We start from the raw sequence: 19,142 nt of genomic DNA, 5'->3' as shown, positions 1-19,142 counted from the left end.
CCTTGCCTCTGTTCCCAAAGGAAGTACAGGGAAGATTTATGTGGAACTGTTCTTCAAACAAATAAAATGCTACAAAAGTACAAGTGTTTTACCTACCTAACAACGGCAAAGGGAGAATTATACAGCTACAGTGTGCTGAGAAATTGATGGTTATATACATATATTCCCATCAAAGGGATTCTGATGAGATTGCAATGACACAACTACATAGTCAGTTCTTGCCTGTACTTTCTACTGTATATGTTGCGTTATTCTGTATTAAAGTTATGTGCGTCTATGCTGCCTTTTTTTTTTCTTACACATTAAGTTCAATTCTCAACAAATATTCTTAGGTAGAGAAACATGTGGGTTTTATTTGTTTAAATAATTAGTGCCTGACATGTTCCTTTGAATATTGATATTGTCAAATTCAATCTTGAAAACTGAGCGTCATTTTAGGCAACAATCGTGCTGTATTTTCAGTTCAGTCTCATTCTACTGCCACTTTTCTCCTTAATCCACGATTATTTATCCTCTTCAGTAAATTTTTAGAAGGAACTCTTGTTTTGTCTGTTAAAAATCTGAATAAAATGTGTCAGACAATTTTCACCACTATTTTCATGAAGGATTCAAGCAACAAAGTGATAAGAGAGAATTTTTTTCTTTTTCATTTTACCAAAAAAAAGAAGAAGAAGAAAATCCAAGGACTGGAGCTGGGGTTAATAGTGGGTAACAGAAAAGCTCTCTCATTCCATCAGGTAACAAACGGTCACAATAGTTATAATTAAATGCTAGTGAAGAAAATGTTGCATCATTAGATTAAAACACAACCACAACAAAACACAAACTCTTAATTTATTAGTAGCAAAACTCAAAGATCTGAAGAATTTTGCATAATTTCCTTATTATATACTGTGACTTACTGTCAGTTTGTTTTATTATGGAAATTACTTCACAACCTAGCAATGACAGGCAGTAACTTAAGCTCATTAACCTATGAAGTGGCTACTACTAGTCAGATATTTACTAGGAATGAGCTAAATGACAAGAAGTCAGACTACAGTCAGAAGCCTGCATTTTCCAACTCTAAAAGCAATTTACAGATAACGGATTCTTTACAGGTAGCAAACTTTTGTATTTAGCAATCATTTTAATGTACTGTTGATATTGTTTGAGCAGATATGTGGTCAGCTATGCCCCACTCATTGGTATGTTTTTCCAGATAATACTTGTAGGTATAATATAACCTCGCTCTAAAGGCATCTGAAATTAGATACCCATCTTTCTCCCGAGCTCATTACATAAAAGATTATAATCTTCCTAACCTTGCTTTCAACTAAACGGAAACAGTTGTACCAAGAATACAGAAACTGTTCTGCTGCTAATTCACTGTATTCCTGATGCAATGTGTTGTAAAATACTATTAGCAATCTAGTACTTGGGGGAACTTTTCCTTGTGAGATAGTTTGCTAAATCCAACAGTTATTTTCCAAAGCACTATAGTGACCATGCAGAACAGAACTGTGCTTTCATGCCAATACAGGTTAAGCCATTCACAGTTTAGAGACCGACTTACTAGAAAGACACAATTAGGAAGGGGTATTGTCAAATGTCAGTATGAAGGGACTGGCACTGATCAGGACGCCAGTCTCTGTCACCTTCTCCAAGGGACTGCACGCCAAACAGTACATCTGGCTCCTTACCCAGATCAGCAGAAAAACTGGTTGTGCTTTTGAGGAGACTGGGAAGAAATGGGTGAAGGGAAATGGTTCTAAGTCAAGTTTAGCTATGGAATAGTGAAAACTGTGCAGGAACACCTTGTCATCAAAACCAAATTTATTGTAGTCCAACTGTTTTAATTTGTTCCTCCTGACTTTTCTTACAGCATCCCTAGAGACCAGGCTTTCAGGACCTCTTTCCACTGCAGCTGGGTGCTGTTCAATTCTGTTTAAACAAATGTTTTTATGGAATACCTTATTTTTGAAATATGGGGAAGCTTATTTTGTCATGGAAGTTCAGCAGGGCTGGTGGTCCCACTCACATCAAGCTGCATGCCAAGTTGTCTTACAGAATTATGAAACATGCCCTTTGAAAAAACAAAAAACCAAACTTTTTTTTAAAACAATATTGATGCACCTGAAAAGTGAGCAGTTACGGATATAGACAGAGCTCATTGCTTTGAAGTTCTGGGTTCTGATCAAGGGCACTGTCACACCTGCTTTTGAGTTGTAATTACAATTCACTGTAATGGCTTTTCATAGCATATGTTCCTTATGTGAACGTGGTGTGTTGGCTAGTTCACCTGTCATTCTACTAAAGCAGATATGGTTGGTCAAACGAAAGTAGCGATATAATAGCTTATTTAGCTTCAGTTCTGTCTCTAGTTTTTACATATTCCAGCTGTAAAAAATTAGAGCAGTTGCTGACTTAAACTGACTTTTCTTATCACCTGCTGCTCCGAGCAGTCCACCAGGTTGCAGAGGCAATTTCATTCTGCAATTGTAGGGGAGAACAAAGCAGCACTTGAAAGAAGCCATGCCTCTTTCGTTTCATTGTAAACTTGTGACTGTGATCTTGATTTTAAAGAAACTTTAAACTTCATGCCTAAAATGATTTTGATCCAGAAACCTTCAAAGGCATAATAAGAAGCTGAATCTAAAACCAGGCCTTTGATATGTAATATATTCTTTGCAGGGTCAAACTTTTTATTGTGTTATTACATCAAAGAAAAAGCACGTAATGTTCATACTGTCACTGGAATTCTAGGAAAGAGGTTAATCTCTTATTTGAAAACATGTCATCGTGTTGTGTTTTCTTTTGCTTTGGTGGTGCTGGTGGGTTTTTTCCCCCTGAAATACTCTCCTGCAAACTTAGTGGATCCAGTTGCTTTTTAAATTTTGCTCCCCTCTACTTTTTTGCCTTTTTTTTTTTTTTTAAGATGGCAGTTCTCCTGCTGCAGTGTGATAGACCGAGAATTACTGTGACTCAAAAAATGAAAATGTTCTATGTAGCCAACGTAATGATACTTCAGCATAATGAAGAGTACTTGTATTTCAGTGGTAATGGGAACACAAGGAAAAACCTGCAAGGGTGGTGCAAGAGCCTGCAAATTACCGTGACCGCAGCAGTTCACCCGTTCTATTCAACGTGCTGTGCGTTTCACTTCATCTCTTCACGCAGCTGTACACATTTCTCACAGTGGCTATTTCTGACAGCGTACTGAAGCAGAACTGTAAGAAACTACAGCTCGATAGACCCGTATGATATTGAGAGGACTAGCACAATGTATTCCATGCCAATATTGCACACTGATGATGTAATACAAGCATGTTACTGTCAATGCGATTATTGGTATTTTATAGACTAGACTAAAGCACAGATGCTGTGAGTCTATTGACACTACACAACCTAGACTGTGTCCAGCACATATATAATTCTGGTTTATAAGAACAGCAAAGAATTCCCACTCTGACATTCTTGCTGGGCAGTATCTATAATTCCCTATTGGTTGTACTATATGGTATGTGACAAAATAATTCTAAGTGGCCAAGTATCAGGGAAAAAATCCTTGCCAAGTTCCCCATTTCCCTGGTGTAATGCCTTGGTGTAGTTCAGCAGCCTCTGTAGCAACTTGTAGCTTGTGTTATGCTCTAAAGGTAAACACATTCAAGTTGTTTTAGACCAAAGGCTATTTTCATCTTTATACTGTAGCTCTCTTCTAGAACTTACTCCAATGTTGCCTTTCCACTACTAACAGCTTATCACACCATTTTTACTTTGGAAGCAATTCAACACGCACACTGGTTGCTTATATATAATGCTGGAACCGTGTGGTTGGACACTGACAAAGCTGTTTCTCACAAAAACAATATGGGATAGTTAATCATCTCAAGTTGTCTTGGGTTCTCCATGCTCATGTTCTACCAACTGGAACAGCACTAACAGCATTTCTGTGACATTAACTCCATCTCAACATAGATTAAAACTGAGAAGTTAGAATACAGAGAAGATCTTAAGATACACTTATAAGCAGATATAAGAAGGAATGCAAACTATACAGAATATCTATTTTACTTTGTCAATTCCTTAATTAACAGGAGGAGGATCTGTCAAGTTTTTCTGGTTATGAGAGCACAGGAGGTGAGTTTCTTTTTCAGTATCATTTGCCATTTAATTTTGAAACCTTTGATTTTCCCTTGTATTTAAACAGCTACTTAGAAGATTAAGTGAATTCAGGTTATTTATATTGTGAAAGCTACGTCTCAAAGGATTTTATCATGTGAATTCTCTTTGAATGCAAATTAAAGCTTGTAAAAGTCATTTTTACACTCTTTAGGCTAGTGGATTCAAAATTATTAGAAAATATTATGGTTAATCAGCATCAGATCTTACAGGTGTTTTCAGAAATCAGCAGTTATGAAAAGCTTGTTGGAAAATATGAGCTGCTAAGAGTTTAAGAGGAATTAAAAGATTAATCAAAGCATTTTATGGCTAATTATACTATGTAATAAGAGATGTACATGCACATAATAAAAAACAAAGTTGTATGTGGTAAACTGATGTTTCTTGTAAGTGATTAAGTCAAAGAGAAAATACAATTCCAGCAGCTCAGATGGTGCAAGATCACCTTCTGTATTGGCATAATCAGGCTAATGACTGGGACTCAATAAAAGGAACTGGTTGTTTTTGGTTTTTTAATACCATTTCAGTAAAAGGCAAAGCTATAGTACATACAGTAGTTTTGGTGCTAAAATGACAGTAATACCTGAATTTCAGTACAGATTATTATTTGGCTGGACTTGAGGCTCAGGGGTATTTAAGCCTACATCTCAGATGTAGTGCACCAAATATAAGATCTGAATAGGATGTGGACAAATTTCTATAACAATTATAATGTAATAACATGTTCAGAGAAAAATGCAATGGCTCAGGAAGCACATTATTACATCAATATGCATCTGCCTTTTTTTTTTTCTCCCCTCTTTCCTTTCTCTTTTAAAGAACTGATGTCTGTGTGCAAGGGCTAATTTTTCAGGTAAAATATTTTTATCACATCTGCAGCAAGAACTACAAAACTGGGAGATAAGTAGGTTTGTGGATAATAGCTCCTTTTGGAATGCAGAGCACTATAGCAGAAAGTAAATCTAGTGAAATCAGATCAGCTTGCATGAATGTTACACAATTCAGTGTGGAAAGTAGCTAAGATTAAAATTGGTAGCTCTTGCCAACTAAAGAAATTTTTCATTTCAGACTTTTCAGAAGATCTGAGGAAATCAAACATCATTTTTGTAGTCGGTAAGTAGTGCTACATTTGAAAATCCCGATGTTATTTAGTTTTGATAATAAGTATATGATTTTTTTTAATGCTTAGCAGAACGGTTTGGTTAAGAGTATTTGCACTACAATGGTGGTTTAGTCTTTTGAAAGGGAGTTAGGATTTGATTTCATGTTATTAACTTGAGTGACAACAGTTGTGTAAAGCTTAAAGCAGGAGGTATGTTTAAGTGTGAACATAACTTAAAATGACCTCGGGCCTTGTGCAGCTCCAGCAGTGCTGCATGATCTCTCAAAGCAAAACCGTCTCACTGGCATTAGTTAAACTGTTACTAGATTGGATTTTAAATTATAGGTGGAAAAATGAGGTCTCTTCACCTCTTCATTTGTGGAACAACTTTTATAAATACAGATTTCAATTCTACATGTGCTCAATGTGCTGTTAAAAGTCAATGGGCTAGTGACCATGCATGATGCTCAGCATGCACTGAGGCTTTGCAGGTTCAAGGTTTACTTTATATTTGCCTTGTGGAAGTCCAGAGAGGAAAAGCACCATGTTAATGCCCGTTATTTATATAAATGTGACTAACGTAAATAGCCTGAACTTTGACCAGCCTTTTAAAACAAATTATAACCAGAAGATTTACAAATTTCAGCTTAAAGCTTGGTACTAGTTACTTGCAAGGAAGAATTGCTTTTGTATCAAGCAGAGTTTTTCAGAACTGCTTTACAATACAGAGCAGGAGCAACACATTTCCAAGGACCTAAGGGTAGATACCCGAACATGGGTAAATTCATATAAAAGTAAGTCACTTTGTGCATTCTTTTTTCTAAGTGGGGAAAAAAAAACCCCTTAAAATACATTAAATTCCATCTGAACACAAGAAATATTTTTTTTTTTTACTGTGAGGGTGGTCAAACACTGGAACTGGTTGCTCAGAAAGACTGTAAAGTCTCCATCCATATAGATGTTCAAAACCCAGCTAGACACAGTCCTGAAAAACCTTCTCTAGCTGACCCTAGATCACCCCAAGAAGTTCCTTTCAACCTAAACATCCTGAGAAGACAGGATGTTTATGTGTTGTCCTTTTATCTCACCCTATCTTATACCAAATACAAGCTGCCTCAATTTATTGAAAAGCTGTGGTGGATATTATGTGTTTGAAAAAGTAAAATTAGGTTACTGAAGTGTTCATAGGAGACTTTTCTTAGGGAAAATATGCATAACTTAATTTTCAGTCTTTAAGCAAACTCTAATTCCATGCTTACTGAAGTACATCTTCCTGCTGTTCGCTACAGTGAGAAATCTTCCTTCTCTCTGCCTCACATATCTTATTGGAAAATTATGTTTGTGTTTGTTCAAACAGATTTTTTTTTTTCAAAAGTGAAGACACTAAAGGAATTTTGCCTCTAAAATTGTCCATGGTAGAGGCATATTTTTCATTTATCTCTCAACTGCTTTTTATTTTTCAAAGAGTGTTTTTAATTTTCAGTTATAATTTTTATAGGCCATTTACTAGCCATCTTCCAGCTTAAAACTGAAAACTCACCTTTTCCCTATTTAATCCTGCTCTTAAATTCATCTCAGACTTTCTAGTAAATGCTTTCTAGAAACAGAGAAAAATTCTGCTTCATCAAGTCTAAGTTTTCTTTGTTGAAAAATCTTACAATGAAAAGTTTGAACAAGTTCAAACATGGCTTACTTGCCAACAAATTCTGTAGAACGATTTATACTTTTTTTCCAAAATATCACCATCCCCACCCTCCATCCTTCCATCCCTGAAACAGCTTCTTGAAGTTTGATGTGAAAAGTGGGGTATATTTTTTCTGCGGTGTGTGTTTTTTGGTGGTTTTGGTTGGTTTTTTGTTTGTTTGTTGTGTGGGGGGGGTGTGTTTGTTTTGTTGACCAACATGACATCTTCATGGTTGCACAGTTGGCTGTGAAATATTGGTTTTACTCCATCTAGGTAGTGAACGTAAACAGTATTTCCCAGAGACAGATTTCTTGCTGGTGCTAGGTTGGCATGGCCACAAGCTCATTTTACTTATGGCCTTTTCAGGCAGTAAATCTGCCTGGATCACTTGTTGCTCTGCGTGTACTCCAGGTTTAACATCACACACACTAGCCAGATGCAGACCATTCATCTAGGCTGTAAAGTTGTCTTACATGTCAGTCAAAAGCTGAAATCTGTTCACTTTAAATTTTACAAGAACAAAAGAAAACTTCAAAGAAGCCTCACAGGAGCAGAACAAAACTGCCGAGTTCTGGGCAGGTTTGGGGATGAGGATAATGGAAAAAAAAAGCACCACAAATTCTCACTGGCCAAGTACTCCATTGCAGTGGACAGTGCTAGAAATGTTCAGCCCCGGATACCTTGGCTAGAAAATAAGCAGAATAGATGGGTTGGAGCATCCTGCTGTCAATACTTGAACAGGAAAAACTGTCTCAGTCTCAGGAATGTTTACTCATTACATAGATGTATTCTTGATGAAATAATAAGATGCTCATAAAGATGTTTTAAAACTAGAGTTCTAAAGATATGCATCTGAAGTAGTTTACAAAGTAATTGAAATACATAACACCATCTGCCATGGCTGACAAATCGAGATACAATTTAGAAGACAAAGGGGGAAAAAGCAGACAATTCCCTCCCCCACTAATTTCCCTTGAATATTGTCCAAAAAGGGAAAGAAAAAAAAAATCATCTAATTAGCAAAGATTTGCATTAGAGCTAATGTAGGAATTAATTGGAATATTAGTTAACTCAGATTAATTAAGCAACAATGTCAAAGTTTTATCCAGACAGTACAGCAAAGACATAGAATCAGCAAGTAAAAAATATGAGACATAACAACAGGGTCATAAAAGAGGCAAAACCTAGTTAAATTTGGCCTGTAAAGTAAAATTCAAGAGAAACATACAAAGTTAAACAGATGCAAAGATAAATTTGGGGGATGCTCTAATATTTGAAATATGCAATTATTGCCAGTGACTAAAATAATTTTTTTTTAAATCCACCACCAAAAAAACCCCAAAAACCCCAAGAAACCACAAACCAAACAAACAAAACCACAAAAACCACCAAAGAAACCTTTTTCATCAGCCAAGCATGAAAAGTAAAATCTTAACCACAATGAACAGTGTTTGATTTTATCATTCTTAGCCAATGCAATACTCTATATCACATCCAGAAAACTGTCATACATAACAAATTACTGGGAGCATTATCCCTCCCTGTCCTCCACAGGAGTTTCATAAAGCAAAGCCACATTTAGCTTTGGTTGAGGCTGAAACCCAAGCAGAAAGTTTTCAGAAATCTTTCTGCACTTTGGATTAGAGAGGAATTCCTCATTTACTCCTAAATGTCATGTTTAAAACCTAGTGTAACCAATTTAGTCTGCAGAACGTTTGTCATATTCCTTCTGATGAATCAAAGCTGATAATGGTTTAAGCTCAATGTAAATAGGATCAGCTTTTCAGCTGACACTCTGAAGATATTATCACCACCCACTTCACAGGTAAAACAATATCGGCTGCACACACTAGCTCATTAGCTGCTTGTGCATACAAAACAAAAAAATCATCACAAAACCCAAAACTCTGTCCAAGGTATGTCAGATCTTGAGCAACCGGATCTAACTTTGCATTTAGCCCTGCTTTGAGCAGGGGGTTTTACCAGATGAAGTCCCTTCCGACCTAAATTATTCTACAGTACTTCTGTTACAGGTCCTTGTACAATCAGCTAGGCACAGGATTAGCAGTGCTTATTAATTAAAACCCCAGTCGGTCTAAGCGCTAACTGTAGAAGCTGATGAAAGCTGCTTTGTCTAGCTTTCCATGAAATTAACTACACATTTTAAGAGGGATGAAAACTCAGTGATGCCCCAGGACATCAGATCACTCTGCCAACATGTGCTCCAGGTTGTTTTTTTGATTAAAATAATCTTTCAGAGAGGAAAAAAAAAGAGAAAGTTGAAGGATTTTTGTTGTTGTTTGTAAATAACACTTGTCATTCCTATATGGTTTCACTCAGACAAATATGTGAACGACAGATGAGGTGCTACTGAGAAGTCTTCAAATGCCATATTCTGAAGATAAGCCTGATTTTTATTTGTATAAATAATCCAAGCAGCATAGATAGAATTGCCAAACGGATCGAGTCTTCCAAAATCATAGCTCGAATTTAAGGATTGCTTAACTGGGGTTATTTTTATTTCAGTTGTGACTTCTGAGGCTCCATTGTGCAGCTGGGTTTCCCCTGCAAGCATTTTCCATGATACAGCGATGATACTCATGAAAATAAGGTCTAGAAGTTGAAACATTTTAAAATGAATGCTGGGACTCTCTTGTAAATCCTCTTGCTGGTATTTTATGTAAATGTTCGTAGTATTTTCGTGTGTGATAAACTCATAAGATTTAGCAAGTTTAAAACAGAGACATTGCAGTCTGTCCGTACGACACTTCTGCTTTATTGATATTTCTGGCAGCAAGGCCGGTTCATGAACTGCTCATGCTGCTGGTTCCTGCCCCTGCTGGCTCCCAGCAGCAGCCCCAGCTCCCTCTGGCATCATTAATTCATCTGCCTGTGCTGTGGTGCTCTAGACCAGACCGGTACATTGACATCAGGTGCCCAGGCTTGTCGTCTTTCACAGACTGAGGGGAATTGGGGCAGGAGGGAAAGCAGGTGTGAAAGACTCGAATTCTTAAGCTGAGATCTTTCAGTGATCTAAGGCAGGCTGCAGTTAAACATTCAGAAGTGCTGCTTGGGCAGTTGTCACTTCTCCCTACTACTGAGACCACTCTTTGTGGTCTCTGCTCTCTGTGAAGCATTTCTGCATGCAATGATTAAATGGGGAAAGGTGACCACCTAAGTCAGCAGTGCTGCCAGAAAGTTGTTTACCACAAAATCCCCTTACACAGTTTCACAGGCAGCTGAATCAACATAATGAAAGGGAAAACCATGCTAAGGGAGTGCATAGACCTTTTAATCTAGCTTTGTCTACAGAAAAGCAATATGCAGAACTGCATTTAACTTCTATGCTCTGTCTAGTATGCTGGTCACAGCTACTTGCTTTGTATCAGAAAGCACAAAGGGACAGACAAAGGATCCAAGTTCCAAGAATAATCTCGATGACTGATACAATGTGCTAAATTTCTGAATCTGCAATGTTTTATTAAGTTAATGAACGGGCTTTAAAGCAAGATGTACTGCTCTTAGCAATAGTAGTGTAATAGAAAAGCACGCTAACATTGAAGAACTGCTGGTCATTGTTCTACGTTGTCTTACAGGTCACAGCACACTCATAATTCCTCTGGCCATTTTCTAGGCCTTAATCCGTTATCTTCATGTCGTATGAAAATTGGAAGACAACATGATTAATCTGAATAAGAAGTTACTGCAAATCAGTCTGTCGCTGGTTAACATCATTTCTTTCCAAAATATACTTAGGCAGAGTAAAAGATGACAGCATACAGAAAAAAAAATGACAGCGTTCACAAAGAATCTTCTGCCTTCACAACAAAAGTGGGGACATATTCTCCTCCTCCTAAGCATTGAGCCATTGCAAAACATCACTAACTTTTTCAATGCCTCAAGTTTTTTTCTGCTTGAAAAACAGCATAACAAGTTGCAATGAAGGCTTCTTAACTGAAAATATCTTTGGGCTAGCTTTTGTTATATTTAATATGCAGCTGTTGTTCCTTATAAACTTACTTTGACTAAATTATTAAATTTTTCTCATATTTTGAGAGAGAGGCATAGATTTAATAAAGAGATGCTCTAAAAGAATGAAATACAGTTTTTGCAACACTACAAATTGATAATAAGCCTCATGACTGCAGGGTTAATTTGCTGTTAAAGGTGCTTCTGTAGCAGTCCCGTGAGTATATACTATGAGCAGGAAGAAAGTATCTAAGGAGTAAGAAAATGCACTTTCATGTGCTTTCCATCCTAAATAGCTTTTTTTTCAGTCACATTAAACACTGGCCTTCAGAGGGAGGCAAAATGTTAACTAGTACTTGAATTTTAGGCATGTAAATTAATACTGGTGTAAATTCTGAGTATGTGTTCAGCCCTCAAATGCTGAATTTCCTGGGGGCATCCAGCCTCTTCTCAGATCAGGCCAAGCAAGAACCGCAGTCTCGTTTGCTCATAAGACTTTGTAAAGTGGGTCATATACATTTGTCAAACAGTAGGATGCTTTGCTACTCGTCAAATGATACTAAATTAATAGCAGTGGCCATAAAAATTATGGTTTTCAGCACATAACTTATCTAAGTTTGTCTTTTTCTCTTTAAAGAGCTCAACATTTTCATCTCGGCGTTGTTAGAAGTCTTCTACTAAAAATAAGCATGGTCAATTTTCATTAATGTTTTGGAGGCACAGTAATGCTCATTATAGTGTATGCCCTGCATATTGTGTCACTCTGACAGCATTCTCTCTTAAAATACTAATAGATAAAGGTACTATAGAAACACATCAAGTTTTCTGAATGTTTACCTGCTAGCTAAAAACCAAAAAAAGTCATTGTATTGTTATTTTGAAAAAGAGATCTAGTTTGTTTAGTATATGAAGGGACATTATGAAATTTGTTTTAGCTCTACATTCAGAAGACAAAGAGTTATACAAGAAACATAATTAAGTAATCTATATAGCTGTTTTTTTCTAATGCTGCGTATATACACCAAAAAATAGGATGAAATAACTGCACTGCTAATATATTCAAGGCCAGGAGAAAGAATGTGTAAACAAGCACATGCACACACAAACTTACTAGTCTGAAAAACCAAAACAGACCAGAAATAAAATTAATTGCCACTACAGATATTTAATGATCTCTTTACAGATAATTTGCCTATAAACTCTCTGCATCTATTTCTTTATAGCCACTCCTAGTTATTCCTTGTTTCAATCTCTGCTTTTACAAAAGAATAATGGTTTTCTTATTAAAGCAATAGAAAAACAACATGCAACCCACATTGCCAAGAAAATGGGACTGTGGCAACGATATTTCTAGCTAAAATTGTAGCACAAGTGTGAGTCTCACACCACAGACTGATAATTTCTTTGTGAAGCTGAAGTAAAAGACAGCAGGTTACAGGAGACAAAACCGTTCATTTGATGCTACTGCCTTATGACCCAGTTTTTCTTCTCAGCTACAGTACTGTAATGTCTCTGAAAGTCATATGCTTGGAGCAATTATTTCTTAAATGTAATGCAAAAGTTAGAAGAAAGTTCAAGTCAGGAGGAGTTTGTGCCAGATTCACTCTGCTGTGACCATGTTATTCCTATTATTTGTTTGTGCATAGATAAACAAAAAGGAAAATCACATATTTTCTAGCATCTTAAATCCACATAACAGAGCTGTGTAGTCATATTTGCAAGTCTCAACAGTTGATAAATACACAAGCCACATGCTTAAAAAACTGTTGAAAAGTGTGTGGTTTTTTTTCCTCTTGGCCTTTCCTCTTCTTTTGATTTTTGAACACTGTCTCCCTGCAAGGGTATAATTACCTCCTACTGCAGTAGATCTTCTGAACAGATCCATCAAGGATTGTAAAAACGCTGCCCCACACCTTGAAATCCCAATATTGTCACAAAGGAAATTGGCTCTCCCGGCCTCCCCCAGCGCCAACATGGCCCCCCAGCCCTCCCCACCCAGCTCGGCCCCCGCGGGACACTCACCTCAGCTCTGCAGGTCACAGCCACAGGAGCAGGATCTCCAACAAGTACCTTCCAGGGCTTTCTGTGGACTGCCCATCTCTCCAGCTGGGCTGGGGTGGCTGAGGATGCATTTGGCATTTCACAGGGTCAGCCCTCAGGGCGAGGAAGGCCAAGCAGCCATGTCCGTGGAGGAGGTGGAACAGGGCAATGCCAGCACCTGCAGAGCAAGGAGGTGTCCACAGCCCCTGAGATGGCCTCAGGAAAAAGGTGCTTGCCATAGAGGCAAAGAGAGGCAGAGTTTCGGGACTCTTGAGGTGGTGGCAGCTCTCCTACCAAAGGAAGCAGGGAGAGCTGAGGTGCCGTTTCTGACAGGACACAGGCAGCATTCCCCTGCGGCCCTGTCCTCCGGCCCTGTCTCCCCACAGGCCCCCGGGAGATGCAAACACCCGGCCGGCAGCAGGGCTGGCTGCAGGTGCCTTCCCTTCAGCCTGTGCTAAAATCACTTGAGCAGCCTCACCTGAGACCGCTGTCGGCTGGGACTGCCCTTCACCCCTCTGGGTGTTTGGCTCCGGGCTTGGTTCAGAGGTGGTTTTCCAGTTCCTGACCGAGCTCGGGTGTGGATATAGAAGAGCGGGTGGTGGCCAGGCCAGGTCTCCACGCGCCCTTCGTTGCTGAGCACTTCACTCGCGCACCTCCCTGCAGCAGCCGTGCAGAGCAAGCCAGTACCACAGCCCCGCGGAGCAGCAGGACCGAGCTTTTGCCAGCATTTAGCAGCTTCAGTACCTGGCTCTCAGTTATCAGCAGACATGTCAGCACATGAGAGCTTTCTAGCTCAAAGGGAAAGGGCACAAGCACAGTGAAGTTTTGCTCTTACGTTTACCACAGTGCAAAAGGGTTTAGTTATTGTACACCTGTGTGCATCCCACAGAGGCAGGTTTCACCATCTCTTTGTATCTTCCCATTCCATAACAGGGACAAAATATTTTCCTCACAAGGATGCAGTGAACCTTAGTTTGCCAATGTTTGTTGTAGCTATCAAGCCGAACATAATACTGAGTCAAACACCCTTCCTCGCTGGCTGTCTGTTTCATGTTTTTTCCTTTACATGGTAATAGTGTTTTAGGAACAGTTTCTCTTCTGCAAGAGATTTCACATTGCTGTGACTCCTTTGACTTTGTTACACATTTTTGAGTCAGCAGTACGGTCTGTCAGAAGGGAAGTCTATGACTTATTCTACTGTACAGAGTGTCCTTGCAAAAAAAAAAAATGCAGAATAGGCAGTCTCATCAATTTCCTCCCATTTTCTTTGTTGCTATAGTTTGAGAAAAGGCAGATATTTATTCTTTTCTAATTGTAGATATTTTCTCTCACAAAGGTGGCCCTGGCTCTGGCAAAGGTAGCCAATGTGAACAGTTAGCCAAGAAATACGGATTTACTCACCTGTCCACTGGTGACCTTCTCCAACATGAGTTATCATCATTGTCAGAGAGAAGTAAATTGATCAAAGACATCATGGAATGTGGTGAACCTGTGCCTGGTGTAAGCAACAATTTTATTTTGGGTCATTGTGGTTAAACAAAGGCAGAAGTAGGTAGATTGTCTACAAGGGTGCAATTAAGAGACTAGAGCTGGTGATTTCAATTTAAGTAAAATTAATCTGCAACTTGACGGAGAAGTTTATTCATTGCCAGATCTGCACTCCTTTCCCTTTTCTGTGTCAGTAGGTCTTTACATTTCAGACTCCCATAGGCAATAAATCAGTTATGAAATACATTGAGACGGATGCTGCACTGTGCATTGCAAAATGTAAGAATAAGTACAGGAAACATAAACTTTATGCCCATTTTATAGCTTCACATTTCAGATTCAGTGCTGCTCCTCCTGGCAGCTATTCTAATTTACAGTACCTGCAGCGCTTCCCTGCAGAGCTGGCTGACATCCCAGAGCAGGTGGACTGCGGTTTAATGGAGGCTATGAAGGCAGAATATGTTGTCCTCAGCCGGACTTGACTCTTACATGGCAGGTCCACAGCCCCAGCTCTTGGTAGGTCCTTCAGCAAGTGCAGCTAGATTGTGGGATGTGTTTGTTAATGAAAGATACAGTGAAGCACTGCTCAGGGGAAAATAAAATCTATGCCGAGGCTTGATTTTGATTGCTTTGCTCTTCAGTGTGTTTGGTCAAATGAGGTCTCTTATCACTTCCCATGTAATATAATTGTATAAATGACATAATGACATAGCAAAATGCAATCAGATTGGAAAACGCCGCAGCAGTACTCCAGAGTTTCACAGATATTAACGTTGATTTTGAAACTCTGAAATGTTCCCAGCTATCTATAGGACACTTTGGGAACTCTTGGATGGATTGCAACACTAGATTTGTGTAGCATAGCTGGTGTTGGGAGGAGAAAAAGTAGGGTACCCTGCTACCTGCATTCACAGGACCTGATTTTAGCTAAACAAGGCAGTTCTCAAGGGTGTAGGACTGAAGTCAATCTTTCTTATTAATTAAACAATTAACTCCCTTTCTTTCCAATGCAGGGTATTGTCATAGAGCTACTGAAGGAAGCCATGGTTTCCAAGTTAGGGGACACAAGAGGATTTCTGATCGATGGGTTTCCCCGGGAGCTGAAAGAAGCAGAAGAGTTTGAAAACAAGGTGACCATACAATCATAATGCTGTTAATAACTCCTATTAAAATAAGACAGTACTTCTGATGCTGCTTGAGTCCTTGTCTTTAGCTGATTGCAACAGGGACTTGTAAAGAGCCAATCTAGCAGCCTTGTGCTGCTGATCACTGAAACTTTGGCACCCCATCACTAGAGCAGCTCCAGCTTTTACCCTCACCTACACAGACTGTAATGCCAGGAGAAGTAAAGGCTGATTTTGCCCAAATTTAATATAAATCAGGAACAATTCAGATTTAGTGGTAAGTACCATTTTTAGAATCAGTTTCCTAATTCTAGTGGATGGCTGCTTTACTTCTCATGAAAATCTCATCAAGCACTATTTGATGTAGGTTCATGAACACGTATATCTTCACAGTTAGCATCTCTTACCATTGAGTTGGCTAAAGCTTGTTGCCACTTTGAAACAGCAAAACACAGATGAAATTTTTCTGATGAGTAACAGGTGGCATAGCCATGAAAAAAGCTTTTTGCAAGTGACTACGTGGTGGTTCAGAGAGTTATCAATTTCCTCACTAAGACCCACTGGGAAGTCTCAGCTGTACATTTCTCAATCTGCAGAAAATACTCTGTATAAGCCCTATGGATGAATTTGCCAGGGTTTAGGAGAAACAGTGAAGTCGGAGAAATAGTTAAGTATATATTCTATCATATTACACTCCACAAATGTCCTATACAGGTTTGAAAGCTAGTAAAACTTGAAAAATGAATCATCTGTTTTCTCCCTGAACCTTTAGCTGATTTATTTAGTTGATTTCCACAAAAGCCTTAGCAAGATTTAGGCATCAGAAGCTGGACAAAATAATGGGCAATAGGATTTTCTATAGAAGCCATTCACGGAAATGTTGATCTATTAGTTCCTTTACTAAAATGCCGCAGACCATTAAAAAGACATTGGAGATTTCTTTCATTTTCTATAGAAGGAGGAACTATTTCAGCAGTGCTGCTTTTCTGGTAGGCATATGTGTCATGTCCTGTGAACACTGGTGTGTGCTGTAAAGTAGGACTTGGAGATCAGAGTGTCCCGGACTGAGGCATTGCCAGGCAAACAAGTCTTGATGCACCCAGTGCAAAAAGCAGAGCCCCTTTCAGTTCCCATAGACACTGTAGCAGCAGAAGATCCTGTTGTCCTGAGCTGCCTTTGACGCTGGGAGTAAAATACAAGGACCCCAAGTAATAATTTTGAATGTGCGAAGTCATCCTTCTTGTATCCATATATCCACTTCAGTTTTCTCAGGGTGAACTTGGCTGGCTGTGAGCTGCTCAGTAAGTCTGTGAAGTTTTTGTAAATGAGTCATTACTGAGATAATGCTTTGCAGTTCTTGCTAAAGGGCAATGAGAAGTTCTTCCTACACTGTAATTGAATGAAAAGAGGTGAACATCAGGCTCTGTTAATTAATGGCGGCAAAGTGCAAATGAATAATGCTACATATCTACATGATGAGTAAAAAGCATTATAATTGTTAACAAAGAGCTGTTCTATTTAGAAGACATCAGGAACAGTGCTTATACTTAAAAGCTTGACAGCCCTAAATAGAATTAGCTAAGCAGAAACAGCTTATTTTCCAGCCAGTTTGCCCAATTCCTTTCTATGATATAATTGTACTTTTACCTAACCATAATTCTAGAGAAGCACATGTCTCTGTTCCCTCCTCGGTCTTTCTGCTAGGTGAGAAGTAGAAAACAGTATTAAATTATAAGTTCCACATCACCAGCTGGAAGATACCCAATAAGACAGAGTAAAGACCCAATACATTAGGACTTGTTTGGCTTCCTGGAGATGTCTCCACAGCATGCATTATTTAAACTAAATTGTGTCAGGAAAACAGTAATTTAAAAAAAAACCAAACAAACCACACAGTAGTAAAAATTACTGTAATATCTGAAAGGGGCATTACTTTTACTTTTTGCAATTTTTAACTGGGAAGAATGACATTTCTGTAAAGTTTTGAATTCCAGAGAATAGCAACATTGAAGCTTTTAAGAGAACAACATAGGTTTTTCAAAAGCAAATGAGACTCGGTCTATCAAACAAGATACTATTATCTGGTCCTACCAGTCAGTAGACTCCTTCATATCCTCATTGTAAATTGATGATATAACTGATGAAAGGAATCATTCCTCGTTTATTCTGTTGTGATTTAGAACAGACCATGGAAATTTTTCATGTGGAGCTGAGAGGAAATAAGTTCTCACCATCCTAGTCAAATTACACAAAAAGGACATTTGTTTCAATCATTGATTAAACCCATCTTTTTTAACTTATTAATCTAAATCTCTTGCATGGTTAAAACTGCCTTGTTGGCCTTTTTAATCCCAAAATCCAATACTGCTGTTGATAAAAGCATTAATGTTTTCTGAGATCTGCGGAAAAAATTGATGGATAAAGGCCTGTCATTGAAGTGTCTGACACAATCCCTTGGCTTCAGCTGCCTCTTAGTATGTCATTAAGGTAGTAGAAAGGTCAACGTAATCCAGACGTCTCTAGTCCAATGCACAAGGCCTAACATGGAATATTTACCTTTAGAATATTTCTTCCTTTAAGGACTGTCAACAAGGTAGCAATGGCAATTTCCATGTATCAGTCATTCAGACTTTCTTTGCTGCAGCCATGGTAAAAATATGAATTTCTAATGGTCACTACTGTGAAGAACAGTCATCTTTTCTCAAGACTTCTCACGTTTTCCTAAAAGCTATTCTCCAAATCCCTGCTAGAAAGGGAAGGAATGAGAAAAAGCCCGAGACCATTACTGAAGGATTTAATACATAACTGCATGTGAAAAATATCACATTACTTTTCTCTGATCCTGTAACACCTTTATTTTACTTAATAGAGTGGAGTTTATCCCTTTAGATGCAGCCCAACAGTTGTTGCTCAGACAAAATCTTGTGCCAGAGAGAGCTGTGCCTGAGCAGGGTGCATAACAGAGTGCGTTGCAAGATTTACGCTAAATTATATGCATATTTTTCAGCATCTTGGGGAAAGAACGTTGGGGATTTGTGGTCAGAACTTTTAGCTCTCTCCTAAATTATTATAAGGAATGCTTTGCTCTTTCTTGCTGGTTCTTTTTCACCGGTAAAGTACTGCAATAGCTACTAACAAATGTAGATAGAGACAATTATTTACCATTTTTGCCAAGGCCTGCCTGGGAATAAAGACAAATAAATCCGTATTTATTTTCTTTCTAGAAAAGTGCAGACTCTCCCTCATGACTAGTTTGGCACTAGACAAAAAGTACTAGCTGGTGGGCTTCTCATAGAATTTGGGAATTACACACCAATTTGAAAATGCAGAGGAATATATCACTGCCTTTATGCCATGGGTAGTAATGATAGAGAGTTACACTGCAAACATGGACATAAAGCAGTGTGTGGCATAAAGTAATTCAGAGGATGTGAAGTATGTCCGATAAGAAGCATTTGATGTCCCTGAGCCTGTCTTTTGCTACTCATTTCCATTTCAAGTGTGCAGGCTTTAATTTGGATACTTCCTTCTGTTGCCTCTTGAAATTTTAAGTTATAGTTTACCACTCCCTGAA

General features: G+C 38.5%; 1 protein-coding gene across 1 annotated transcript in view; it reads left to right on the top strand.

Moving 5' to 3' along the window:
* Nucleotides 1–19,142, top strand: part of AK5 (adenylate kinase 5) — a 91,044-nt gene that overhangs the window by 61,878 nt on the left and 10,024 nt on the right. The window contains exons 9-12 of the mRNA XM_065656396.1: nt 4,077–4,119; nt 5,230–5,274; nt 14,293–14,456; nt 15,458–15,574. Of these exons, the coding sequence (XP_065512468.1) occupies nt 4,077–4,119; nt 5,230–5,274; nt 14,293–14,456; nt 15,458–15,574 (369 nt within the window). The remainder of the gene's footprint in view (nt 1–4,076; nt 4,120–5,229; nt 5,275–14,292; nt 14,457–15,457; nt 15,575–19,142) is intronic.

The sequence above is a fragment of the Caloenas nicobarica genome, chromosome Z (assembly GCF_036013445.1).
Source record: "Caloenas nicobarica isolate bCalNic1 chromosome Z, bCalNic1.hap1, whole genome shotgun sequence".
NCBI lineage: Eukaryota > Metazoa > Chordata > Aves > Columbiformes > Columbidae > Caloenas > Caloenas nicobarica.
The sequence above is the reverse complement of the archived record's forward strand: the minus strand, read 5'-3'. Positions and strand labels throughout refer to the sequence as shown.